Source organism: Hemitrygon akajei, unplaced genomic scaffold (genome assembly GCF_048418815.1).
Source record: "Hemitrygon akajei unplaced genomic scaffold, sHemAka1.3 Scf000077, whole genome shotgun sequence".
Taxonomy (NCBI): Eukaryota; Metazoa; Chordata; class Chondrichthyes; order Myliobatiformes; family Dasyatidae; genus Hemitrygon; species Hemitrygon akajei.
The window spans coordinates 3,145,557-3,173,240 of NW_027331963.1; the positions used below are offsets into that span (position 1 = coordinate 3,145,557).

The 27,684-nt window shown below is 45.9% G+C and overlaps 3 protein-coding genes across 5 annotated transcripts in view; all 3 read left to right on the forward strand.

Moving 5' to 3' along the window:
* The window catches only part of LOC140722423 (uncharacterized), a 324,366-nt gene that overhangs the window by 133,492 nt on the left and 163,190 nt on the right, over window positions 1–27,684 (forward strand). The gene's annotated exons all lie outside the window — the stretch shown is intronic.
* LOC140722452 (NACHT, LRR and PYD domains-containing protein 3-like) overlaps window positions 1–27,684 on the forward strand; it is a 289,733-nt gene that overhangs the window by 94,069 nt on the left and 167,980 nt on the right. The gene's annotated exons all lie outside the window — the stretch shown is intronic.
* Window positions 3,898–27,679, forward strand: LOC140722457 (uncharacterized). 2 transcript variants are annotated; one of them, XM_073037195.1, is made up of 7 exons: window positions 3,898–4,057; window positions 6,525–6,635; window positions 14,501–14,594; window positions 15,806–15,972; window positions 17,687–17,858; window positions 17,957–18,022; window positions 27,399–27,679. In XM_073037195.1, exons 3-7 carry the CDS (start codon window positions 14,585–14,587, stop codon window positions 27,677–27,679), a joined length of 696 nt encoding a protein of 231 aa, XP_072893296.1. In that variant the 5' UTR covers window positions 3,898–4,057; window positions 6,525–6,635; window positions 14,501–14,584. The 2 variants fall into 2 exon arrangements, with proteins under 2 accessions (XP_072893296.1, XP_072893297.1); XM_073037196.1 differs by lacking the exon at window positions 3,898–4,057 and adding an exon at window positions 5,298–5,468.

A 27,684-nucleotide genomic window follows, 5' to 3' on the forward strand; every position in this document is an offset into this window, starting at 1 on the left:
TCTGCTGCAACAGCCCATGACAGTGACAGCTCTTCCAGACACTGGGGTTTTGTAACCAACACAATGTTAGCAGCAAGATTAGACAGTAATTCATTTGAAGAAAGAATTGCTGCTTCCTGAAAGGACACGCGAGCGTCCGATACAACGGAGCAGATCCTTCCCCGTTTACAACTTTATTTGACCCAGGTCAGGGAACGTCCGATCATCCCACTTTCTCAGAACAGCAACCCCAACCCCCAACCCCACCCCCCCCCCCCGCCCGACTACAGTCCACCCATAACCTCTACCCACACCTATAGTCCACCCATAACCTCTACCCACACACACAGACAGATCCCCTTCACCCCAAATCCCTCCCAGCCTGGGAATCACAACTAACTGATCCCACAGCCCGGGCTCGGGCGCAAAGCTAAAACCGGGGCTGCGGGACCGGAGAGCCCGGAGCCTCCAGCCGTCCGGCAGAGCTCGTTCCCGGCACTTTTCATAGAAACATAGAAAACCTACAGCACGATACAGGCCCTTCGGCCCACAAAGTTGTGTTTCCACGGCAGCCGGCCCCCGATTTCCGCAAACCCGAGATCAGACCCTTCTTCACGGACGCCTGAACAGAAGAACGGTCGGCACTGCGCCTGCGTTTAGCAGGAGGTTCGCGGCAGCACCAGCCGTGGCCGGGGGTCCCTACAGAGGGAGCAGTGGACGGAGGCGGGAGGGCCACGGAGAGGTAAATCACAAACACGACAAAGTCTGCAGATGCTGGAAATTCAGAGCAACACAAACAAAATGCTGGCGGAACTCAGCAGGCGGGGCAGCATCTATCGAAAAGAGTCAACAGTCGACGTTTCCAGTTGAACCCTCCTTCAGGACTGAGATGGAATGGGAGAAATATCTGAATAAAATCGGGGCGGGCGAGGAAATGTCTCGCTGGAAGGTGACAGGTGAAGCCAGGTAGGTGGGAAAGCTCAAGAGCAGAAGAAAATAGAGTCTAATAGGAGAGGAGAGTGGAGAATAGGAGAAAGATATGGAGCAGCGGACCCAGAGAGAAGTGATAAGCAGGTGAGAGGACGTGAAAAGTCAGAGAGGAAGAGAGGGAGTGGGAGGGAGGGGTGTGAGGGGGAAATTTGTTCACCGGAAGGAGAAATAGATATTTATGCCATCAAGTTTGGGGTGGGGCTTACCCAGACGGAATATCAGGTGCTGATGCTGGGCCCTGGGGGTGGACTCATCTTGGCACAAGATGGGCTGACGCTTCGGAACGGGAATGGGAATGGGAATGAAAATGTTTGGACACCGGGAAGTCCCGCTCGGAGCCGATAGTTCAAAGGTTAATTTATTATCAAAGCAGGTATCCATAAATAACGCTGTTTTTTCTTCTCCAGAGAACCACGAAACAAGGAAAACATGAAAGTCGTTCAGAGAGAAAAAAATGAAACTCCATCCCTACCCCCCGCATCAAAAAGGACGGCATCCCGATCATCAACCTCCAAAACCCACCCCTCCCGCACAAAAGGGAAGAAAAATATCGACACCCCCAAAACAAAAAACAGCCCTACCCCGCACAACTGCGGAGGAGCCGGTGTCACTAGTGTAGAGGCGGCCGCATCGGGAGCAGCGGACACAATGGGCGACCCCGGAAGATTCACAGGTGAAGTGTCGCCTCACCTGGAAGGATGTTTGGACAACGGAGAGAGTTCGGCCGTCCGGCCCTTTCACTGCGACACCCGGAACTCCACATCAAATCCGTCCAAACGAATCTGGGTGAACTTTAATGACCAATAAATATAATTCCTCTCAGCGATCAGCTGTCTGAATGATTCCCTGACTCTGAGAGGAAGGGGTATCCTTGGTCCACACTGTCAGGGTGTTGAGTTTACCGGGAGACAAAGACTGCAGGGACGAGAGGTTTTCTGTTGACTAATACACTGTGTGTGGACCCCGCTGGCAATTCTGGTGTTGTGACCCGAATCGAGACAACACCACGCTGCCCACTCCACCAACAACACGGCACAGCCGGACACATAACAGGGGACTTTACATCTCACAACACTGGATTCAGTGATGAAACCCGTGATTAATGTTGTTGTCCCACTGAAATCATAAAAAACGTCTATTACGATGCTCCTAAATGCGAGCGCTCCGCCACAGGTGAGGTCACACCCCCACGCGCCTGACGTCACACATGGGCTCCCCGCACCGGAATCTGCCCTCACGTGCAGATTAACTTATTATTATTTAATTACTTATCGTTTTACATTGCTATATTTCTTCACTATTCTTGGTTGGTGCGGCTGTAATGAAACCCAATTGCACTTGGGATCAATAAAGTATTTCTGTCTGTCAGTGCGCGGTGTCTTACGTCACCCACGCGCTGCTGTGCTCGAGCTTTACCGCTTTCACGCCTGAGCTACTAATCGCGTGACCATCCCCTCTCCCACCGCTGAAAACCAATGCTTCAAGATCTGTGCTCTTCCCTTTGGTGCGCATGAATGTCAATCAGTTGTTACACCCAATAGCGGAAGTGGACCAGCAGAGAGGGCGTTACTCCCTCTAAATCCATCACCTGTCCCGCACAAACTCTGCATCAGAGCGGAACAAATCTTAAAGTAAATGTCCCATTTTTAGATTTATTTCCATTTCCCTCCGAAGAAAATTTGGGTTTTTGTGAAGCGTCACCTGAGGCCAGAGTCTGAGGTATCGCTGAGAGGTAGAAGAAGACCAGTTTGATGCCGGTTCCCCGGGGAGGGATTTTATTGAAAGGATGAAGATGGTGTGAGAGGGGGCGGGCAGGATGTTTGTCCCGGTGGGGACAGGAGGGGCTCATCTGTGGAAATGTCTGAGCCCACGGTGGTGTCGAGCAGAGGGATTCACCACATTGGGGGCAAACACCGGCAGACTGTTGCCCTGCAAGCGGGCCAATGGTCCGGGCAAAGTGACAATTATTTGTGCTTTGTTGAGATTGTACCTGGAATATGGTGTAAAATCCCGCTCCCCATACTAACACGGGTTATACAGACCAAAGAACAAACTGCCGGATGGTCGGGCAAAGTGACAATTATTTGTGCTTTGTTGAGATTGTACCTGGAATATGGTGTAAAATCCCGATCCCCATACTAACACGGGTTATACAGACCAAAGAACAAACTGCCGGAGGGTCGGGCAAAGTGACAATTATTTGTGCTTTGTTGAGATTGTACCTGGAATATGGTGTAAAATCCCGCTCCCCATACTAACACGGGTTATACAGACCAAAGAACAAACTGCCGGATGGTCGGGCAGAGTGACAATTATTAGTGCTTTGTTCAGATTGTACCTGGAATATGGTGTAAAATCCCGCTCCCCACACTAACACGGGTTATACAGACCGAAGTAAAAACTGCCGGAGGAACTCAATGTGTCGGCCAGCATCTGTGGAGGGAAATGGTCCATTTCCCAACATTTCGGGCCGAGACACTCCCTCTGGACTGAGAATGGACGGGAAATAGTCAGAGAAAAGAGGTGAGGGGTGGGATGGTGCAAGAGCTGGGGAGTGAGAGGTGGATCCAAGTGAGGGGGGGTGGGAAGGTGGAAATAGTGACAGGGGTGGGAGGTGAGTGGTTGGGGAAACACGGGGCTGCAGAAGATGGAAATTAATTCCATCGAGGAAATTAGAAACGGGCAGAAACGTGTGTCTGAGATGGGAGAGCTGTGAATATGAAATAATGTGGGAAATGAAGCCGATATGTCGGGCAGCGTGTGAGGGGCGAGGAACAGTCACCGGGTCACGTGGGAGACCCTCAACCATCACGTGATCCCGTTTTACGGCAGAATAGCAGCATCTGCGTGTTTGTCTCCGAGGCTCCGCCCCATCTCTGATGACGCAATAAGCACATTGCGCATGCTCACATTCCCGGGATTGGTGGTGATGTTTTTTCTTTGTCTGTGTTGAAGCGGGTCGGGAGCGGCGGATTGTCTGCGGGATCCGGCTCAGGAGAGTTTCCTCGCCCCCTCGGGCGGGGAGCCATGGGTGGGTCGGGGTGGAACGGATGATCCTCTGCGGAGCGAGACCGGCAAGATCCATGCGGTGAGTACTGAGTCCGGTCCGGAGCGATGCTGGGCAGTGAGTCCCGTTAACTTCCCCGAACTCGCTGTCTCACCCCGCTTCCTGGACAAAACCTGCCGGGGTCGGTCCGGATTGTGAGACCTGGGGATACTTTCTATGGTGTGTTGATAAAAGTTGGTTCGGGGAGAAGGGTAAATGCCAAAGTTCCTGTTGTTCTATCTTTGTCACTTTAGTACATAGTAGTATGTACTGTTAATTCAGTGTCTGTGCATTGCTGGAGGACCGTCAGTGATTGTCCTTGATCCCTTCTCCCACCCGTTCCATCTGCTGAATCCCTGCCAATCTTGTTCAACTTCTGTCCATCCTATATCCCACCACCTCGATGATAAATATCGACAATCTCTCATCTACCGTTGCCTTCATTGTGAAGTATTTTGCCTCACGGAGTTATTTCTGAAATCGGAGTTTGTTACCTGGAACTACCAGAGGATTTATTTAATGCAGAATGTGGAAGGATAAAGACAGTCACTACAATTTTAGTTTCAAAGTTACCAAATGGCCGCTGTGTTAATCTTTGCCAGACGGAAACTCTCAGTGTTTAAAGTTGAGTCTGTTATTTCCTGTTTTGGTCATGTTTGGAGAGGCAATTTCCCTGTTGCCAGGGACAGCCGCAGGATCTGCAGGGAGTGGTGCACATTTTTATCGCTCTCTGGTCATTTCCCCTCATTGAGAGTTAGTGCCCTCGGGAGCAGATGGAGCAGACTGATAGTGGGGTGGGGAGGATGTTGTGAGCATTCACTGTGTCGACTGTATTAACTCTGTGTTGGAATGCGGAGAAAACTGATGAATGTGGGACTTACATTTGTGCATCTTTGTTCAGGCCTTCACAAACAACTTGTAATCAGTCAATAGTTGTGCATCAATTAAAGTAAAAAGAGAAAATGCTGGAAATGTTCTGCAGATTGGACAGTCCCAGTTCTGATGCTGAATCTTCCACAGTTTCTCTTTCCACAGATCCAATCTGATGTACCGAGTTACCAGCATTTAATTTCAATTTTAAACGAAAAGCCTGTTATTCCTGTTAGCCCACAGGAAATGCGACGGCAATTGTGCTGGGCATAATCTCATTTAACGATCGGATAATGATAAAATGCTTTCATTTTAGCTGCTGGAGACCATGTGAAACGTATCCCTGCCTGCTGGTGACCCACGCCCAGATTTTCCAGCCCAATATCTGGCCCAGTCAGGGGTTTATCAGGTTCCCATTCTGCCATGGGTTGATGCAGGAGTGTTAGTTTTTGAACTCTGAATGGCCGACACACTGCAGCATGTTACCGGCAGCAAGGGAGTCCTGGGAAATTGGTGCTTGGCCTGTGATCCTGGGATGCAGACTCCGGGTATGTGGAACTGTCAGTATTTGGGATTTGACCAGGTCAGTACTTCTGTAGCTGGGGCTGAATGTTCCTCCTCCCACAATGAATCAGAAGTCTCGGGTTGCTGGACATTGGTTGTGGGTAAATCCCTGATGTGGGGACCGTGAGTGAGGGTTCTGGGGTCGGTAAATGTCACGTTCAGCTGTGTGACCCTGTCACAGATTTTGACCCTGGTGAAATGGATCTGCTGCTCGAGCTTATGAGGTGTTTAGAGAGTGTTTCTAGTCTGGTCTCAGTTGTTTGTTTCTGGGGTTCCTTTGGAGGCAATGACTGCTAATCTGAGGAGAGAATGAGTTCCTGTACAATCCCTCACATGGAGAAGAGGTCATTAAATGTTTGCAGTAGTAGAATTGGACCCAGAGGTTCAGTGTTCAAAGCGTATTTGGACATTTCCCCTCCCTGTCACCTGTCTATTAGTCAATGGTCCTGGACCTGTGCTCAGTGGAGTTCTGAGAGACAGTAGGGGTGGGGGTTGTGCTTGTTTAAGGAAACCAACTGAATGCTGAAAAGCCTGGATACAGTGGATATCCTGGAGTGGATGTTTCCATTTGATGGAGAGTCTAGGATCTGAGAACACTGTCTCGGAATAAAGAAGCTTCCATTTAAAATTGAGATGAGGAGAATATCTTAGGTAAAGGGTGGCTGATCTGTGGAATTTGTTGCCACAGAAGGTGGATGAACCTGTCATTGGGATATATTTATGGCAGAGGTTAATATATTTGTGATTGTTCCAAGTAGCTTCAGGGTTACAGGAGGATGGCCAGAATATGGTGTTGGAATAAAATCAACCATGGTTGAGCTGTGGAGCGGATCAGATGGACCGAATCACCTAATTCTGTTCCATGTGTCTTACCATGACTGAATGATGGCTCCTTCTGATCCCATATCGTCTTGTGTCAAGTGAGGGACAATTACAGATTTGTTCACTCAGATCATTATATTTGTCTTGATGTTTAAATTTCAGTGAGTTTTATTTTTAGGGACATTGAGCATTACTATGTTTTGTTCTCCTTTGTATTGTTAACATGCTTCATTATCTTTTATGTTAATGTTAGACCTGTCACAACTGAAGAAGAGGGGACAGGAACAAGTGAAGATCCCGAGTACTGAGAACACCAACTGGAGAGGACCCTTCTGACTCAGGGATTCAGTCAGCAGAAAGTCTGGTGAGTCTCATTTACACAAACACTGGTCCTTTAGACATTATATACCTGCACAAAGTAAGGATGGAACTAGCTAGGGTGAGACTGAATGTGCCCAGAAGTACCAGTTATGCCTCTGTCAGACCTAGTTACAATCACTCCAGGTCTGGTACACACCCTCAGTGTTTGCTCATTTCAAGGTCTTGCAACTTCATAGCTTTTGATCACTTCCGAATGGGGAGATGGGAAAAAGGGGAGAGTTTATACTTAATATCTTTCCCCAAAAAATTCTTTGAACTTAACATGCTGCAAACTTGCTTGTCCTTTTCTCCTTGGAGTGATGGAGAATGAGAGGTGACCTGATAGAGGTGTATAAAATGATGAGAGGCATTGATCGTGTGGATAGCCAGAGGCTTTTTTCCCAGGGCTGAAATGACTGACATGAGGGGGCATAGTCTTAAGGTGCTTGGAGGTAGGTAGAGGGGGGATGTCAGGGGAGTTTTTCCACACAGAGTGGTGGGTCTGGAATGCATTGCTGGCAACGGTGGTGGAGGCGGATACAATAGGGTATTTTAAGAGACTTGTAGAAAGGTAAATGGAGCTCAGAAAAAGGGTTATGCAGTTGGATAATTCCAGACAGTTTCTAGAGTAGGTTACATGGTCAGCAGGACATTGTAAGTTGAAGGGCCTGTAATGTGCTGTAGATTTCTATTTTCCATGTTCAAACTTACGACCTATATATTCCCCACCAAATGATTGACATAGATGACAAGTAACAATAGGTGTAACCATGGGGAACATAACTAGGTACTGGCCTCGAGTCCAATAAACAGCCTCTCACCATCACCCTCTGCTTTCTGCCATTTAGCTGCTCCCAGACTCTGGGGCTCTGTAACAAATGCAATGTTCAGGATGATTAGTCAGTAATTAATGTGCAAAGGGAATTGTTGCTTCCTGAAATGTCACGTATCCTGTCTGATTCAATAGACCACCTCCTCCCTTCTTTATGACTCAATTTGTCCTGGGACCCATCCTCGCGGGTCACCCTGTGTCTGGTAACCCACATCCCAACCTCCCTCCACACCGCCAATGGCCCCACACCCGTTCCACCATTTATCCCACACCCGCACATGTAGACAGATCCACATCACCCACATCCTCCCTCCCAGCATGGGGAACCACAACTAATTGATCCCACAGTATTGGCTCAAACACAGAACTAAAACCAGAGCTGCAAGACCAGACACCCTGGACTCACAAGCCATCCAGCTGGGATCCTGCTCACTTCTACTGCAGCCGACGCTCAATTTATGAAAACCTGGGATCAGCCCCTTCCTCACCCCCGCCTGAACACGAGAACCACTGGATAAAATCTGTTAAGTTTCCTTCATTGTTCCCCTGAAATCATTAAAAACGTCCATCGAACAGCTTTTGAAAAGAAGCTCTCAACCACACGTGACGTCACTCTGTGCTCCCACATGCCTGATAACATAGATGGGTTCCCCACACCAGGATCTGACATCACTCTGTACGCCCTCATGCCTGATGTCACATGTGGGTACCCACACCAGGATATGACGTCACTCTGTACTCCCACATGCCTGGTGACACGTGTGGGTTCCCCACACGGGGATCTCCTTACGTCACACTGGCACTGAGATGGTTGAACTTTACCGGATAAGGTAACAATTACCTGACCCACCCCTCCCACCCCACAGTCAACAGAGGAGTTACACTCTTCCCATTGGTGCAAAGTGACGTTAATCACTGCTGACACCCGATAGTGGAGGCAGACCAGCCGAGAGGGCATTGCCCCTCTCTTGCTCCTGCTGAACTCCCCGTCAGAGCGGAACAAATCTCAAAGTAAATGTTCCCATTTCCCTCTGAGGGAAGTTGGGTGTGTTTGTGAAGTGACTTTTGCGGCCGGAGTATAATCTGTCACTGACAAATAGGAAGAGACCACTCGGCCCGTTGGCTTCATCCAGGCTCCTCGCTGTGTGAGTGATCTGGCAGAAGGACAAGGGTGAGGGATTTTACTGAGATGATAAAGGTGGTGTGAGAGGGGGTGAACAACATGGAGTCTGAGAGGATGTTTATTCGGTTGGGAGATCAAGGAGCCGGATGGGGGAAGGAGCCCATTGACAGTGGGGAAGAGACATGAGGGGCTCGGCTGCAGATATGTCTGAGCCCTCGGTGGTGGCGAGCAGGTATATTCGGGGGGCAAACACTGACAGACGGTTGACCTGCAAGTGGGGCCAATAGTCTGGTCAAAGTGGAGATTGGAGTTGTATTAGTGGTATTGGGGGGCAAGGAAGGATTGGTCTTGGGTCTTATTGAATGACAGGATGGACTAGGTGAGCTGAATGGCCTGTTCCTGTTGTCTGTGTGTTTAAACAGAAATTATAACCAGACCCTAATTGGGCCCTCAGGATGTCCCAGTGGGTGTTGAAGTGCTTGGAGCCCAGTTTTTCCCAAAATGTATAAACAATTTGGCTGAGGGACCAAATTCAACATTTCCAAGTCTGCTTTTCAAAAAAATGTGTCTTTATACATTGTTAATGACACAAAATGTATATTTATGATTATTGCCACAACATATATATTTGTATATTGTTAATTTCATAAAACTTGTAGTTCTATATTGATAATGACACAGAATTGTATAATTTGATTTCTGAATATACTTGCCTGTGGTGCTGCTACAAGTCAGTGTTTTCCTGTACCTGTACCTTCTTGTACATGCCCACTTCGCTACAAATTCAACTGGATCTGAGAAAACTCAGTGAGATTTAATTAGTGATGATCATCTTGGCACCTCGGTAGGTCAAATGTAAAGAGAGAGTACACTGTTAAATGCAAGACCATGAATACTGCTGATGACCAGAGGGATCTTAGAGTCCAAGTTCGTCACTCCCTGGAAGTTGCTGCACAGATTGACAGGGTGGTTAAGAAGGCAAATGGGTTTCTTGCATTTCTGAATCAAGATTTTGCATTCAAAATTTTGGAAGTTCTGTTGCCACTTCATGAAACTCGAGTTAGGCCACATCTGAAGTATTTCATACAGTTCTTAGGGAAAGGAATGGTTACTTCAAGTGCCGGGTTTTAGATGTTTCTGAAAGGACAGGGAGGTAAAAGAGGCGGGGGCGAAGCACTGTTGATCAGAGATAGTATCACGGCTGCAGAAAAGGTGGACGTCATGGAGGGATTGTCTATGGAATCTCTGTGGGTGGAGGTTGGGAACAGGAATGGGTCAAAAACTTTACTGGGTGTTTTTTATAGGCCATGCAATAGTAACAGGGATATCAAGGAGCAGATACGGAAACTGATCCTGGAAAGGTGTAATAATAACAGAGTTGTCACGATGGGAAATTTTAGTTTCCCAAATATCAATTGGAATCTCCCGAGAGCAAGGGATTTAGATGGGGTGGGGTTTGTTAGGTGAGTTCAGGAAGGTTTCTTGACATAGTACAGTAGGCCCTCCATCTCCGCAGGGGTTTGGTTCCGGAACCCCCCACCTCCACACGCCCCCCCCCCCCGCAGATAGCAAATTCTGCGGATGCTCAACTCCAGTATATAAAATGGTGTAGTATTTGCATATAACCTACCCACATTCTCCCGTATACTTTAAATCATCTCTAGATTCTTATAATACCTAATACAATGTAAAGGCTATATAAATACTTGTTATATTGGATTGTTCACTGAATAATGACAAGAAAAAGGAAAGTCTGTACATGCTGAAACAACAAGTGCTGAAGAGTGAACTTCATTTTATTTTTCTGATCCCAATCCATGGTTGGTTGAATCCGTGGATGCGGAACCCGCGGATACAGAGGGCCGACTGTATGTAGATAAGCCAACAAGAGGAGAGGCAATACTTCATTTTGTATTGTGAAATGAACCTGGTCAGGTGTCAGATCTCTCAGTGAGAGACCATTTTGCAGATAGTGATCACAATTCTATCTCCTTTACAATAGCATTGGAGAAAGAGATAGGAACAAAAAAGTTAGAAAAGTGTTTAATTGGAGTAAGGGGGAATTATGAGGCTATCAGGCAGGAAGTTGGAGGCTTAAATTAGAAACAGGTGTTCTCAGGGTAAAGTATGGAAGAAATGTGGCAAATATTCAGCAGATATTTTTGTGGAGTTCTGTATAGGTATGTTCCAATGAGACAGGGAAGTTATCGTAGGGTACAAGAACTGTAGTGTACAAAGGCTGTAATAATTCTTGTCAAGATGAAAAGAAAAGCTTACAGAAGGTCCAGAGAGCTAGGTAATGGTAGAAATCTAGAAGATTATAAGGCTAACAAGGAACTTAAGTAATAAATTAGAAGAGCCAGAAGGGGCCATGAGAAGGACTTGGTGGGCAGGATTAAGGAAAATGTCAAGTAAGTGAGGAGCAAGAGGATAAGACGTGAAAGAATAGGACCTATCAAGTGTGACAGTGAAAGAGTCTGTATGGAATGCTTCAGTATTCACTATAGAAAAGGATCTTGGTGGTTGTAGTGATGACTTGCAGCGGACTGAATAGCTTGAGCATGTAGATATCAAGAAAGAGGATGTGCTGGAGCTTTTGGAAAGCATCAAGTTGGATAAGTTGCCGGGACCGGATGAAATGTACCTCAGGTTACTGTGGGAGGCGAGGGAGGAGTTTGCTGAGCCTCTGGAGATGTTCTTTGCATCATCAATGGGGACAGGAGAGGTTCTGGAGGATTGGAGGGTTGCAGATGTTATTGCTTTATTCAAGAAAGGGTGTAGAGATAGCCCAGGAAATTATAGACTGGTGAGTCTTACCTCAGTGGTTGGTATGTTGATGGAGAAGATCCTGAGAGGCTGGCTTTATGAACATTTGGAGAGGTATAATATGATTAGGAGTAGTCAGCATGGCTTTGTCAAGGGCAGGTCGTGCCTTGCAAGCCTGATTGAATTTTTTGAGGATGTTACTAACCACATTGATGAAGGAAGAGCAGTAGATTTAGTGTATATGGATTTTAGCAAGGCATTTGATAAGGTACCCCATGCAAGGCTTATTGAGAAGTAAGGAGGCATGGGATCCAAGGGGACATTGCTTTGTGGATCCAAGAACTGGCTTGCCCACAGAAGGCAAAGAGTGGCAGTAGATGGGTCATATTCTGCATGGAGGACGGTTACCAGTGGAAACCCTTACTCTTCATGATTTTTATAAATGACCTGGATGAGGAAGTGGAGGGATGGGTTAGCAAGTTTGCTGATGACACAAAGGTTGGAGGTGTTGTTGACAGTGTCGAGGGCTGTCAGAGGTTACAACGGGACATTGATAGGATGCAAAACTGGGCTGAGAAGTGGCAGATGGAGTTCAACCCAGGTAAGTGTGAAGGGGTTCATTTTGGTAGGTCAGATATGATGGCTGAAGATAGCATTAATGTTAAGACTCTTGGCAGTGTGGAGGATCAGAGGGAACTTAGGGTCTGAGTCCATAGGACACTCAAAGCAGCTACGCAGTTTGACTCTGGGGTTAAGAAAGCATACAGAGTATTGGCCTTAATCAATCATGGAATTGAATTTAGGAGCCATGCAGTAATGTTGCAGCTATATAGGACCCTGGTCAGACCACACTCGGAGTACTGTGCTCAGTTCTGGTCACCTCACTACAGGAAGGATGGGGAAGCCATAGAAAGGGTGCAGAGGAGATTTACAAGGATGTTGCCTGGATTGGGGAGCATGCCTTATGAGAATAGGTTGAGTGAACTCCGCCTTTTCTCCTTGGAGCGACGGAAGATGAGAGGTGACCTGATAGAGGTGTACAAGATGATGAAAGGCATTGATCGTGTGGATAGTCAGAGGCTTTTTGCCAGGGCTGAAATGGTTGCCCTGGGAAAATTCCATGCCCCTAGGTTTAAGGTGCTGGGGAGTAGGTACAGAGGAGATGTCAGTGGTATGCTTTTCACTCAGAGTGGTGAATGCATGGAATGAGCTGCCTGCAACAGTGCTGAAGGCAGATACCATAGGGTCTTTTAAGAGACTTTTTGATAGGTACATGGAGCTCAGTAACATAGAGGGAAATAGTAAGCCTAGTAATTTCTAAGGTGGGGAAAAGTTCCACATAACTTTGTTCGCCATAGGGCCTGTATTGTGCTGTAGGTTCCCTATGCCTCTAAGTTTCTGGTCACCTCATTCCAGGAAAGATGTTGGGGCTTTGGAGAGGGCACAGAAGAGGTTTACCAGGATATTGCCTGGATTAGAGGGCATGAGCTATAATGAGAGGTAGGACAAATGTGTTATTTTCTCTGGGGCGGCACAGGCTGGGGTGAGATGGAGGTGTATAACATTATGAGAGACATAGATAGAGAAGGCAGACAACATTCCTTTACAATTCCCATCTTAGGAATTGGGATATAAACTGTTTTTTTTTCCCAGTCTAAAGGCTATTGTTAGGTTTACCAGATCTGCTGGCAAATTGCATGCAGCACTTTTACACCATCACTGTTTAATTTTTAAACAATTCAGCTGGACTGCTGTCACATCCTGCAGCCTTATTATTGTCAAAGTTTTCTATCGCCCATTCGACTTCACTTTGCAGAATGTCCGGCTCTAGATCGACGAGGGAGTCCTTGCAGGTGTCTTCATTTTGGGATATTTCCTGTACAATTCTTCTGTGTATTCCTGCCATCTCTTTTTGATGACTTCTGCTTCTGTAAGTGTGTTTTACTATATTTCTTTTTGCATGAAATGTTCCTTTGATTTCTCTAATCTTCCTGAATAGATTTCTTGTTTTTCCAGTTCTGTTTTTTTTTTCAGCTTCTTTGCATCGCTCCTTTCAGTAAGTTTCCTAACCTCTCCTTTCTATCTTCTTGAACGTTGTGTTCAGCTGGAGGAGGTATTTGTTCCAATCTCCATCGGCCTTCACTTCCCTTCGCTGCTCAGCCTCCAGAGAAATCCATTTTGCTTTCCTTGTCTTCTTTGTGTTTGCAATACTTTTTGTTGGCATCGCTTGTATAATGCTCCTTACTGCTATCCATAGTTCAGACAGACAGATATACTTTATTGATCCCGAGGGAAAATTCTTCTGGCTTTCTCTCTACCAGGTTTAATCCATGAATCTGTTCTTCACCTCAATGGCATATTCTTGAGGGATGCTATCAACATCAAACTTTCCTGGCATGTTGATTTTCCTAGTGCTCTTCAGTTTCATTCTGAATATTGTAACAAGCAGCTCATGGTCTGAGATTGTCAGAGACCAGAGGGACCGAGGAGTTAAAGTGCACGGTAGCTCAATGTGTTTCAAGTAGTTTCAAGGCGAAACGGGATGGTGAAGATGTGTTTATTACTCTGTCCTTCAACAGTCAGGGTGCTGAGTGCAGGAGTTGGGACATTATTTAATTTATTTTTTATTGAGATACTGCGAGCTGCGCTGCCCATTAAGTCCCCTAGTTTGATCCTAGTCTTGTCACAGGACAATTTACACTGGCCAACTAACCAGCCCACCGGTGCGTCTTAGGACTGTGGCGGGGGGGGGGGGGGTGCAGCCGGATCACCCGGAGGAAACCCAGCGAACACACTGAGAACCTGCAAACGCTTTCAGGGAACAGTGGAAATTGCAACCAGGTCGTTCGAACTGTAAAGCGTTGTGTTAAGCACTATGGGGCCGTTGTATAAGCTGTTGGTGAGATTGTGTTTGCAGTACAGAGTATAGTTCTAGATGCTATATGTTTGAAAAGGCTTGGTTAAAGTGGAAAGAGTGCAGAGAAGATTTGCGAGTGTGTTGTCAGGGCCAGAAGGCCTCCGTTCTGGGGAGAGGATGCAACTCCATGTCTTTACATGGAATGTAGGAGACTGAGCAGCGACCTCACAGAAGTGTTTTAAATTATGAAGGGCAGAGTGACTGATTCACTGTTTTATTTGTGTAATTCAGATCATCGCCAGCGGGTGGTGCTCTCTTCCACACGGACGGCAGACAAGCAGCGACAACAATTAACCAACGACAGTCAGAGTCGGAATGGACACAGGTCTGCTCACTGGCCTCTTTCTCATTAAAACGCTGTCATTTCCGCATTGAATCCGCTCCCCGAATTTTCGGGTTGTTGCTCAATGGAGATGAGGGGAGTTCCCAGTGTCTGTTTTTCTGCGGCCGAGTTAAAGAACGGTCTATTGTGGGAGAACAGGCTGGGTGTAGGAGACAGTGAACAGGAGAAATTTTAAACAGGGAATCTGAGTGGGCTACCGATGCAATGAATGCCCTTTGCAAATAAGATTAAAGTAAAACAAGCGGGTAAGTAGAGAGGACAACGCACAAAATGGTGAAGGAGCTCAGCAGGTCAGGCAGCACCTATAGAGGGAAATCAACAATCGACGTTGTGGGTTGGGGAATCTTCAGCAGAGACTTTGCACATTGATTTCAGTGTTGTCTTGGGCACATGAAATAGAGTCAGGACTGGAGGAGCATACTTCTGGGTGAAGGTCTGTGACCAGTATTCTCCGCAAGGATCACTGGCTCTCTATGCGTCATGTGTGACATAAATCACTTAATAATAAACTATGTATTACTCAGAATGATTATATATATATTAGGAAGGCTGATGTACAAACGGGTCTTGTGATGGAGGTGCATAGCTCCCGGAAAGTGGGAACACAATTGGTAGTGTGCGAACGGTGAGTTGATGTGTGAGTATGTATTTTTAAAAGTTGTGCTGTAACTGAATGAACTTTGTTTAAAGGACAATCTCTGTATTGTGCACAAATCTGGTGCCATATGACAAGAATGATGTGGAGGCTGTGGCGAGGGTGCAGATGAGTTTCACGATGATTGGCTTCCGAGAGCAGTCGATCAAGCTTGGATTGTTTTCTCTGGAGCATCGGAGACTGAAGCCTTAACTCAGAGAATCCATAAATTTATGAGCGGCACAGCACAGTTCGATAGTCTGTGACTCGGTGCAAATATCAAGCTCTGGAGTGAATAAGGTTGAGGTTAGAGGGTAAAGTTTAAAGGGGATTTAGGACGCATTTTTTCCACAGCGAGTGATCGATGTCTCGAATGAACTGCTGAGGGAGGGACTGGAGACAGATACCCAGCAGCGACTGAGAGGCATTTGAACTCAAGTGTAGGCCGGGAATGGAGAGATATTGATAATGTTCATGAAGGTGGAATTGGTTTAAATTGGCATTGTGTCCGCATACACATGGTACACTATACTATTTTATGCTCTATGAATGACTATAGATCTGAACTCCGCCATCTCCGCCTTCCTGTCAAACTGTGAGGATCACCAACTGTTCCGGTTGACGAGATTCTACATGGAGCGACTGGAGCAGGCGATTGAGGAGGGTGTGGAGGGAGTCAGCTTCATGTTAATGGGCGAGGATCACTTCACCGGGCCACAGTATCACGTAAGTGGGAGGAACATAGACTGAGTGTAGATTCTACTGAATCAATCACAGACCGACAGAACTGGTGTAACGGTGCCTCTGGGCTAGGAAAATCCTGCAATGCTTGTGGTCAACATCAAGGAAAGTGTTTTCATTTTCAGAAACACTGAAACTTTATTAACCATTTATATTTGATGAAGTGTTTGGGGTTCTCTTTTCCCTTGTCTGCCAGAGCAAGCTCATGCCGTGCTTTCGCCCTCTTGATTTCCTCCTTTAGAAACTCTTGCATTTCTTGTAATCATCAAGTACATAATTTGATCCTTCGAGCCAATATTTGTGATGCGCTCAGGAGCTTGATATCTCTAAAAGAACAACGCTGCCTGAACGAAGGTACCCTTGCCCTTTATTCTTTCAAGAACATTCAAACTCTGTACTTGTGGTCATTTATGCATTCGAAATCTGTGCTCTCAAAATATCAGTTTTGGAGGCCTCACACTTTCCAAGCACATCTGTATCAGAAAACAACCAGTCCTAATCTACTTTCGTCAGATCCTTTCTGGTACCATTAAAAGTGGCCTTTCTCCAATTTAGAATCTTAAACCGAGGACCAGACCTATTCTTTTCCATAATGATCCTTAAATAACGGTATTATGATGACCAGATCCAAAGTGTTCCCCTGCACACACCTCTGTCGCTTGCCCTGTCTTGTTCCCTAATAGGAATTCCAGAATGTGCTCTCTCTAGTTGTGACCTGAATATATTGATTACAGAAACTTCCCTGGACACATCTGACCTGCATTCTCCCATACAGCCCTTTAACTCGGTGTGCCGGTCAATAAATGGAAAGTTAATTGTCCACCATCAGAATCATGTGTTTCTTGTTTCTGTGATCTCCCTGCACATTTGTTCCTCTAAATCCCATTGACTATTGGGTGCTCTGAATTCCCCTGTTAGTTCAGTTCTCTCTTCTCAGCTCTTCTGAGTCACAAAACAAACCTCATTGCCAGAGGCATAATCGCCGTGGCTTTCCTCTGCTAAGCCGTACCGCACAACTGAAAGTCATAAACCTGTTATAGAGGGGTTTCCTGCAGTGGGTGTCTATCCCCTTCCTATCCATCCCCCTTTCCCCCACGCTGACGATGACCCAGTTATCTGTGTCCGGCACCTTGGGTACAGCTCCCTCCCTGTACAGCCTGTCAGTCAACCTCTCAGCCTCCTGAGTGATCCTGGGTTCATCCAGCTCCAGTTCCTGAGCACAGTCTGTAAGAAGCTGCAGCTGGATGCAATTCCTGAATGTGTAGTTATCAGCGACACTGCAGGTCTCCCTGCCTTGCCACACCCCGTATGAAGAGCATTCCACTATCCTGCCTGGTATTCTCACTGTTCTAACCATAAAAGGAAGGGAAAATACTATCTAAAATCAACCGAAAGCCCCAACTTCTCCTCACTGAACCCTCTCTGACACAAAGCCTCAACTCCCCACTTTATTTCTGACTCACTCACGCTCTGTGCACTCCGCTTAAAACTTGCCAAGTGGATGATTCCCCGAAATCTGTGGCGTTCAGAAGGTCATTACTGACCCCGCTCGTTTCTTTTAAAATCTTACCTCTGCAATGAACACTTCAGTGGCTGTTAGTGATCTGTGGGGAGCAGAATGTGCTGGGTCAGTCCATGTTCGGGGTAGATTTGAACCCATCCCTCCGCTCCTCAATATATTCCCCATTGTTCATTACAGAACGTGACTGAGCTCGCGGAGAAGGGAAACCGAGCGGGCGCTTCCAAACTCCTCCTGGATCTGGTGATGGAGAAGGGCTCCGGGGCCCGGAGGGTGATGTGGGAATCCTTTGTGAAACTACATCACCATTTACCGAAGCTGAGCAGAATATTGGATGAAATACGGGAACGAGGTATGGTGAACAATACACTGTGTGTTACAGATGTCAATGCTGGTCAATTTTCAGTATTACACAGAACATACTTCATTCAAGTTAATCTGTTTGAACAGGTGACGGCCAGTTCGCCTACATGGACACTGAGCGGGGTTTATTAGATGTGCCCACGCATCTGAGTGGTAAGCGATGGAACAGAAATCTCAAAGTCTTTATTTCACACTGAGAGTCTGAATACGTGTCTTTGGCCGACTGTTTAGAGACCGTCAGAGTCTGGGAGACAGGTTTTTGTTTCTGTGGCTGGAGGAGAGGAAGCAATTTGCATTTGTCACACCTTTTCTGTAGGGCCGAATATCTGGAGATTTGACAAAACTGAAGCCAAACCATTCCAATTGGAACATCCAACTCCGGCAAGGGAAATCTCACACCTGGAATCCAAAGTAGAGCGGAGATTTGCTGTTAGTCCACCATAAGACCACAAGACATAGGAGTAGAATTAGGCCATTCAGCCCATCGGTCTTCTCCGCCATTCTATCATAGCTGATCCCCGATTCCACTCAACTCCATACACTTGCCTTCTCACATTATCCTTTGATGCCCTGATCTATCAGGAACTTCTGCCTTAAATATACCCATGGACTTGTCCTCCATTGCAGTCTGTGTCAGAGCCTTCCAGAGATACACTACCCTCTGGCTCAAAAAATCCTCCTTACCTGTTCTGAAGGATTACCCCTCAATTTTGAGGCTGTGGCCCCTAGTTCTGGATACACTTACCATAGGAAACATCCTTTTCACATCCACCCTATCTAGTCCTTTCTACATTCGGTAGGTTTGAAAGAGATACCCGCGGTTTCTTCAAAATTCCAGTGAGTACAGGCTCCAAGTTGCCAAAACGCACCTCATTTGTTAACCCCTTCATTCCGGGAATCATCCACTTGAATCTCCTCTGCACTCTCTCTAATGACAACACATCTTTTCAGAGGTACGGGGCACAAAAGTGTTGACAACACTCCTGTAGTGCAGCCTGACTACAGTCTTGTAAAGGCTCAGCATTTTCTACTTGCATTTAGATTTCATTCTCTTTTAAATAAATGCCAACGTTGCATTTGTCGCATTTACCACAGACTCGAGCTTCAAATTAATCTTCTGGGAGTTTTGCTCGAGGCTCCTTCTGCCCATTTAGCTAATAGTTTGCTCCTTCAGCAAAATGCATTATCATACACTTCCAACACTGTATTCCATCTGCCACTTTTTAGCCCATTCTTTCAATTTGTCTCAGTCCTGTTGCAATCGCACTACCTACCCCTGCACCTATCTTGGTATCATCCGCAACCTTTGCATCTGCCGCTACTACTGTGCAGTCGGGAATCTCCGGAGGAGAAGGCCTCCAAGACCTTGGCTTTGCTTGTTTCGGCAGCCGGGACGAGGTCGAAGGTGCTCGGGAGGCTGTATCGGAGGCTCGAAGTTTTCGGACGGACTCAGAGTCTGCTGTGGTCGGGTGCTTCCAATGCATCAGTTGTCGGTGCCTGGGAGTTTATGGGAGGGAGAGTTTCTCCCTTTTTGCTGCCTGATATCAGGACTATTGGAGTCGATCGGGACTTGAGACTTTTTTTAAAAAAAAACATACGCATGGTCTGCTTTTATCAAATTATGGTATTGCTTTGCACTGCTGTAATTATGTGGTTTTGTCAGTGTTAGTCTTTCGTTTGTCCTGTTTTTATTTGTGATATCACTCTGGACGAACATTGTATCATTTCTTGTGTCCTCCTAATCTAAATCAAATCTAAATCTAAATCATTGACAATCAATCTGAAAGTCAGCGGTCCCAATACTGATCCCTGTGGAACACCACCAGTCACTGGGAGCCAATCAGAAAAAGGCCCCTTTTATTCCCACTCGCTGTCTGCTGACTGTCAGCAATTCCGCTACACGTGCCAGTAGCTTTCCTGTGACGTCATAGATTTTTATCTGGTTAAGCAGACTCAAGTGCGGCACCTTATCAAATGCCTTCTGAAAATCAAAGTAAATGGCACCCACTGACTCTCCTTTGTCCACCCTGCTTCTTACTCCCACGATGAATTCTAATAGATAACCATGTTAACTTGTTTGTTCATTAGTCTCCAAGTACCTCGAAACCTCAACCATAATAAGATACTCCAACTCTTTCCCAATCACCGAAGTTTGGTTAACTGGCCTATCATTTTCCTTCTTTTGCCTCCCTCCCTTCATAAAGACTAGAGTGACAATTGCAGTCTTCCAGTCCTCCGGGACCATGCCAGAATAAAGTGATTCTTCAGAGATCATGACCAATCCATTTGTCATCACTTCAGCAACCTCTGTCAGGACTCTGGGATGCAGTCCATCTGGCCCAGGTGACTTTGCACCTCAAGAGCTTTCAGTATGCCGAGAACTTTTTTCTTTTGTAATAGCAATGGCACTCACTCCTACTGCCTGTCACTCGCAGACCACTGCATGCTGCTAGCGTCTGCCACGGTGAAGATACAAATGCGAAGTGCACATTAAGACACTCTGCCAGTTGTTTGTCCACCATTACTATCTCACCAAAATCAGGTTCCAGTATCAACTCTCACCTCCCGTTTACTCTTTATATAACTGAAAAAAGTGTTTATTATCCTGTTTTATATTATTAGCTTTTCTGCACTCATATTTCATCTTTTCTCTTCTTATAACTTTTTTTAGTTGCTCTTTGTTGGATTTTAAAAGTTTTCTGTTCACCCAACTTTCCCTCATTTTTGTTATCTTGTAAGCCCGTTCCTTGGCTTTTATGCAATCCTTAACTTCCTTTGTCAACCATGGTTGCCTGCACACGCCACTTGAGAACTTCTTCCTCTGTGGGCCGTATGTATTCTGCAACTTGTGACCTATTCTCGGGAGGTTCAGCCATCTCTGCTCTGCCATCATCTCCACAAGCATCCGTCTCCAATCTACCTGTGAAAGCTTCTCTCTCGTGCCTCTGTAATTCGCTTTATTCCATTGCGATCATCTCCGCTAGTATCCTTCTCCAATCTACCTGGGAAAGCTTCCCTCTCGTGCCTCTGTAATTCACTTTATTCCATTGCGATCATCTCCGCTAGTATCCTTCTCCAATCTACCTGGGAAAGCTTCTCTCTCGTGCCTCTGTAATTCGCTTTATTCCATAGCGATACTGATACCATAAGTTATGCTTCTCCCTCTCAAACTGCAGTATGAATTCACTCATATTATGATCACGACCACTTAAGGGTTCTTTTGCATTAAGTGCCCTCATAGGATCAGGGTTATTACACAACAGCCAATCAAAGATAGCCTTTCCCTAAGTAGTCTCAAGCACAAGCTGCTCTAAAACGCTAATTCATAGGTATTCAATAAATTCCCTCTCTTCCGATGTGACTCCTGAAGTTTGTTTGATTTGCTTATTCCCTGTGCATATTGAAATCCCCCATTACAATTGCGCGACTACCTTTATTACACACCTTTTCCAGCTCCCTTTGCAAAATCAACCCCACACATTTGCTACTATTTTCAGTCCAATATAGGGTTCCCATAAAGGGTTCCATAACCCTTGCAGTTTCTTACGTCTACCCACAAAGATTCCACATTCTCTGACCCTATGTCACCTCTTTCTAAAGATATGATTACATCTTGAACCAGCACAGCCACACCACCACCCCAATGCCTTCCTTCCTGTCCTTTCGATAAGACATATATTCTTTAATGTTAAGCTCCCAACTATGGTCTTCTCGCAGCCACGACTCAGTGATGCCACAACATCATACTGACCAATCTCTAATTGCGCCAAGAGTTCGTCCACCTTATTCTGAATGCTGTGCGCATTTAAATACAATGTGTTCAGTCCTGCATCTGCGCCCTTATGAATTTTGTCTATGTGGTACAATTTAACACTTTGCTCTGTCTGTATTTGAACCCAATCACTGGCTTGCCCTTCCTTACATTCATGTTAGACCCATCATCTACGTGTAAACCTGCTGGTTCATCCAGAGCTTTATCGTCCTAGATCCAGTCCCCCTGCCATATTAGTTTAAAACACTCCCAACAGCTCCAGTAAATCTGCCCGTAAGAATATCGGTCCTCATCGGATTCACGTGCAACCCATCGCTTTTGTACAGGGCCAACCTGCCCCGGAAGTGGTCCCAATTATACAGAAATCTGAACCACTGCCCCCTGCTACAAATCTTCAAACACACATTTCTCTGCCACCTCATCCTAGTACATAGAACATAGACCAATACAGCACAGTACAGGCCATTTGGCCCACAAAGTTGTGCCGACCCTTAAACCCTGCCTTTAACACTCCACCTTAAATTCCTCAATATACCTGTCTAGTAGTCTCTTAAATTTCACAAGTGTATCTGCCTCCACCACTGACTCAGGCAGTGCATTCGACGCACCAACGACTCTCTAAGTAAAAAACCTTCCTCTTACATCCCCCTTGACCTTCCAACCTCTTAGCTTAAAGCCATGCCCTCTTGTATTGAGCAGTGGTGCCCTGGGGAAGAGACGCTGGCTGTCCACTCTATCTATTCCTCTTAATATCTTGTATAACTCTATCATAGATAGATAGATAGATAGATAGATAGATAGATAGATAGATAGATAGATAGATAGATAGATAGATAGATAGATAGATAGATAGATACTTTATTCATCCCCATGGGGAAATTCAAATTTTTTCCAATGTCCCATACACTTGTTGTAGCAAAAACTAATTACATACAATACTTATCTCAGTAATAATACGATATGCATCTAAATCACTAACTCAAAAAGCATTAATAATAGCTTTAAAAAAAAAGTTCTTAAGTCCTGGCAGTTGAATTGTAAAGCCTAATGGCATTGGGGAGTATTGACCTCTTCATCCTGTCTGAGGAGCATTGCATCGATAGTAACCTGTCGCTGAAACTGCTTCTCTGTCTCTGGATGGTGCTATGTAGAGGATGTTCAGGGTTTTCCATCATTGACCGTAGCCTACTCAGCGCCCTTCGCTCAGCTACCGATGTTAAACTCTCCAGTACTTTGCCCACGACAGAGCTCGCCTTCCTTACCATCTTATTAAGACGTGAGGCGTCCCTCTTCTTAATGCTTCCTCCCCAACACGCCACCACAAAGAAGAGGGCGCTCTCAACAACTGACCTATAGAACATCTTCAGCATCTCACTGCAGACATTGAATGACGCCAACCTTCTAAGGAAGTACAGTCGACTCTGTGCCTTCCTGCACAAGGCATCTATGTTGGCAGTCCAGTCTAGCTTCTCGTCTAACTGTACTCCCAGATACTTGTAGGTCTTAACCTGCTCCACACATTCTCCATTAATGATCACTGGCTCCATATGAGGCCTAGATCTCCTAAAGTCCACCACCATCTCCTTGGTCTTGGTGATATTGAGACGCAGGTAGTTTGAGTTGCACCATATCACAAAGTCCTGTATCAGTTTCCTATACTCTTCCTCCTGTCCATTCCTGACACACCCCACTATGGCCGTGTCATCAGCGAACTTCTGCACATGTCTCCTTTCATCCTCCTTCTCTCCAGAGAATAAAGCCCTAGTTCCCTTAATCTCTGATCATAATCTATACTCTCTAAACCAGGCAGCATTCTGGTAAATCTCCTCTGTAACCTTTCCAATGCTTCCACATCTTTCATATAGTAAGGTGACCAGAACTGGACAGAGTACTCCAACTGTGGCCTAACCGGAGTTTTATAGAGCTGCATCATTACCCCGCGACACTTAAACTCTATCCCTCGAATTATGAAAGCTAACACCCCATAAGCTTTCTTAACTACCCTATCTACCTGTGAGGCAACTTTCAGAGATCTGTGGACATGTACCCCCAGATCCCTCTGCTCCTCCACACCACCAAGTATCCTACCATTTACTTTGTTCTCTGCCCTGACGTTTGTCCTTCCAAAGTGTACCACCTCACTCTTCTCTGGGTTGAACACCATCTGTCACTTCTCAGCCCACTTCTGCATCCTATCAATGTCTCTCTGCAATCTTCGATATTCCTCAACTCTATCCACAACACCATCAAACTTTGTGTCATCTGCAAACTTGCCAACCCACCCTTTTAACCCCACATCCAGGTCCTTAATAACAAATAATGAGAAGTAGAGGTCCCAGAACAGATCCTTGTGGGACACCACTGGTCGCAACCCTCCAATCCGAATGTACTCATTCCACCATGACCCTCTGCTTTCTGCAGGCAAGGCAATTCTGAATCCAGCTGGCCAAAATTCATTGGATCCCATGCTTTCTGACTTTCTGAATAAGCCTACTGTGTGGTACCTTGTCAAATGCTTTACTAAAAACCATGTAGATCACATCCACTGCACTACTTTCATCTCTATGACTGGTCACCTCCTCAACGAACTGTATCAGACACGATCTGCCCGTGATCAGATCACGATTCTCTAAATGCCCATAGATTCTATCTCTAAGAATCTTTTCCAACAGCTTTTCCATCACAGACATAAGGCTCAGTGGCCTGTAATTACCCGCACTATCCCTATTCCCTTTTTTGAACAAGGGGACAACATTCGCCTCCTTCCAATCTTCCGGTACCATTCCGGTGGACAACGAGGACATAAAGCTATGAGCCAGAGGCTCAGCAATCTCTTCCCTCGCCTCGTGGAGCACCCTGGGGAATATTCCGTCAAACCCTGGGGACTAATCTGTCCAAATGTACTTTAATCTCTCCGGTCCTGTTCACCCTGTACACATCAGACTTCCAATATAACTCGGAGTCCTGCCATGTGCAGAAGTTCGCTGATGACACGGCCATAGTGGGGTGTGTCAGGAATGGACAGGAGGAAGACTTTGTGATATGGTGCAACTCAAACTACCTGCGTCTCAATATCACCAAGACCAAGGAGATGGTGGTGGACTTTAGGAGATTTAGGCCTCATATGGAGCCAGTGATCATTAATGGAGAATGTGTGGAGCAGGTTAAGACCTACAAGTATCTGGGAGTGCAGTTAGATGAGAAGCTAGACTGGGCTGCCAACACAGATGCCTTGTGCAGGAAGGCACAGAGTCGACTGTACTTCCTTAGAAGGTTGGCGTCATTCAATGTTTGTAGTGAGATGCTGAAGATGTTCTATAGGTCAGTTGTGGAGAGCGCCCTCTTCTTTGTGGTGGCGTGTTGGGGGGCAGCATTAAGACGAGGGACGCCTCACGTCTTAATAAGCTGGTAAGGAAGGCGGGCTCTGTCGTGGGCACAGAACTGGAGAGTATTACATCGGTAGCAGAGCGAAGGGCGCTGAGTAGGCTACGGTCAATTATGGAAAACCCTGAACATCCTCTACATAGCACCATCCAGAGACAGAGAAGCAGTTTCAGCGACAGGTTACTATCGATGCAATGCTCCTCAGACAGGATGAAGAGGTCAATACTCCCCAATGCCATTCGGCTTTACAATTCAACCACCAGGGGTAAGATATGTTAAAGTGCCGGGGTTAGGACTGAGCTTAAGTTACCATTCAGTGTATTTTAGTAAACTATTTAAGAACTTTTTAAAAGCTATTTATTAATGCTTTTTGTGAGGGTGTTTTTAGATGCATATCATTTTATACTGAGTTAAGTATTGTAAGTAATTAGTTTTGCTACAATAAGTGTATGGGACATTGGAAAAAATGTTGAATTTCCCCATGGGGATGAATAAAGTATCTATCTATCTATCTATCTATCTATCTATCTATCTATCTATCTATCTATCTATCTATCTATCTATCTATCTATCTATCTATCTATCTATCTAATAATTCCAACACCTCTTCTCCCTTAATATCAATGTGCTCCAGAACATCAGCCCCACTCATATTGTCCTCACCGTCATTGCGTTCCCTCTCATTGGTGAATACGGAGGAGAACTATTCATTGAGGACTTCGCTCACTTCCACAGCCTCCTAGCACCTTTATCTCTAATTGGTTCTATCTTCACTCCTGTCAACCTTTTGTTCATCACATAATTGAATAATACCTTGGGGTTTTCCTTTGCCCTACTCGCCAAGGCCTTCTCATGCCCCCTTCTTGCTCTCCTTAGCCCCTTCTTAAGCTCCTTTCTTGCTACCCTATATTCCTCAATTTCCCCATCTGATCCTTGCTTCCAAAACTTCATGTATGCTGCCTTCTTCCACCTGACTAGATTTTCCACCTCACTTGTCACCCATGGTTCCTTCACCCTACCATACTTTATCTTCCTCTCCGGGATAAATTTATCCCTAACATCCTGCAAGAGATCCCTAAACATCGACCACATGTCCATAGTTCATTTCCCTGCTAAAACATCATCCCAATTCACACCCACAAGTTCTAGCCTTATAACCACAAAATTTGCCCTTCCCCAATTAAAAATTTTCCTGTCCTCTCTGATTCTATCCTTTTCCATGATAATGCTAACGGTGAGGGAGCGGTGGTCACTGTCCCCCAGATGCTCACCCTCTGACAGATCTGTGACCTGACCCGGTTCATTACCTGATACTAGATCTAATATGGCATTCCCCCTAGTCGGCCTGACAACTTACTGTGACAGTAATCCATCCTGGACACACTTAACAAACTCTGCCCCATCTGAACCATTGGAACTAATCAGGTGCCGATCAATATTAGGGAAGTTAAAGTCACCCATAATTATTTTTGCACTTTTCGAAAATCTGCCTCGCAATATGCTCGTCGGTATCTCTGCTACTACCAGGGCCTATAGAATACCCCCAATAGAGTAACTGCTCCCTTCCTGTTCCTGACTTCTACCCATTCTGACTGAAAAGAGGATCCTGCTAGATTACCCACCTTTTCAGTAGCTGTCATGTATTGCTGACCAGTAATGCCACACCTCTTCCCCTTCACCCCCTCTCTATCCCTTTTAAAGCACTGAAATCCAGGAATATTGAGAATCCATTCCTGCCCTGGTGCCAGACAAGTCTCCGTAATGGCCGCTACATCATAATTCAATGTATGCATCCAAGCTCTCAGTTCATTACCTTTGTTCCTGATGCTTCTTGCATTGAAGTACACACACTTTAGCCCTTCTACTTTACTACCTTTACACCCTTTATTCTTCTTATTATGTTCCTTTTCTGTGGCTCAGTGCTGACAGCTTAATCCTAAAGGAATGTCAAGAGTAGCAGGTCCATTGTGAGAAAAGTAAAAGTCAGTAGAGCAAGTAAATGCCCCACCCCACTCCCCACTGTTACCCTTTGCGGTGTTGCACAGTTCAGCAGAAGCTGAGCAGTGAAAGCAGTGAAACCACCCGCTCCACACAACACTCTCCTCTCCAGAATCACGTGTGCACTTGGTGTTCGCTGGAACACCAGGAATCTGCAAACTACCAACAGAGGGGAGAGCGGAGCCTTTAACAGCGGATCTGAGTCAGATCAGAAATGTTTCTGGGCCATCGTTCATTTTCAGACACTCTAATCTCTGATCTCCCAATTTCACCCTAACAATCTCTTTAACAAGTTTTTTTTCATTAAAGAGAAGATTTTGTGTGCTCCATGTTCATCAGATCAGGCATTGACACCCTATTTCTGTACGTCCCAAGATGTTCAACAGAAACACAAGGAGACTCTGCGGATACAGACTGAAACACTGAGAGTGAACACGATCCTGATGAGGGAGAAGGTGAAGGTTTTCCAGCTGGATGATCGATACGCTGAGCTCACGGTCATTTCTACTGTTCGAGATCGGAGACTGGTGGAACATGAGCTGCTGGCAAGAGGCAGACACCACGAGGAGTGGAGAGAGAAACATCTCCGTGCAGACCTGGAAAAATTCCGGACTGATCAGTTATTGAACAGGAGTTTTGTTCAAAAATTGAAATGATCTGT

Bases quoted from the DNA above. Each gene is read 5' to 3' on its own strand.
- LOC140722457 (XM_073037195.1), top strand. The intron at 15,973-17,686 runs GTAAGTGGGAGG...TGTTCATTACAG, and splicing joins TCACCGGGCCACAGTATCAC to AACGTGACTGAGCTCGCGGA. The intron at 17,859-17,956 runs GTATGGTGAACA...CTGTTTGAACAG, and splicing joins GGATGAAATACGGGAACGAG to GTGACGGCCAGTTCGCCTAC.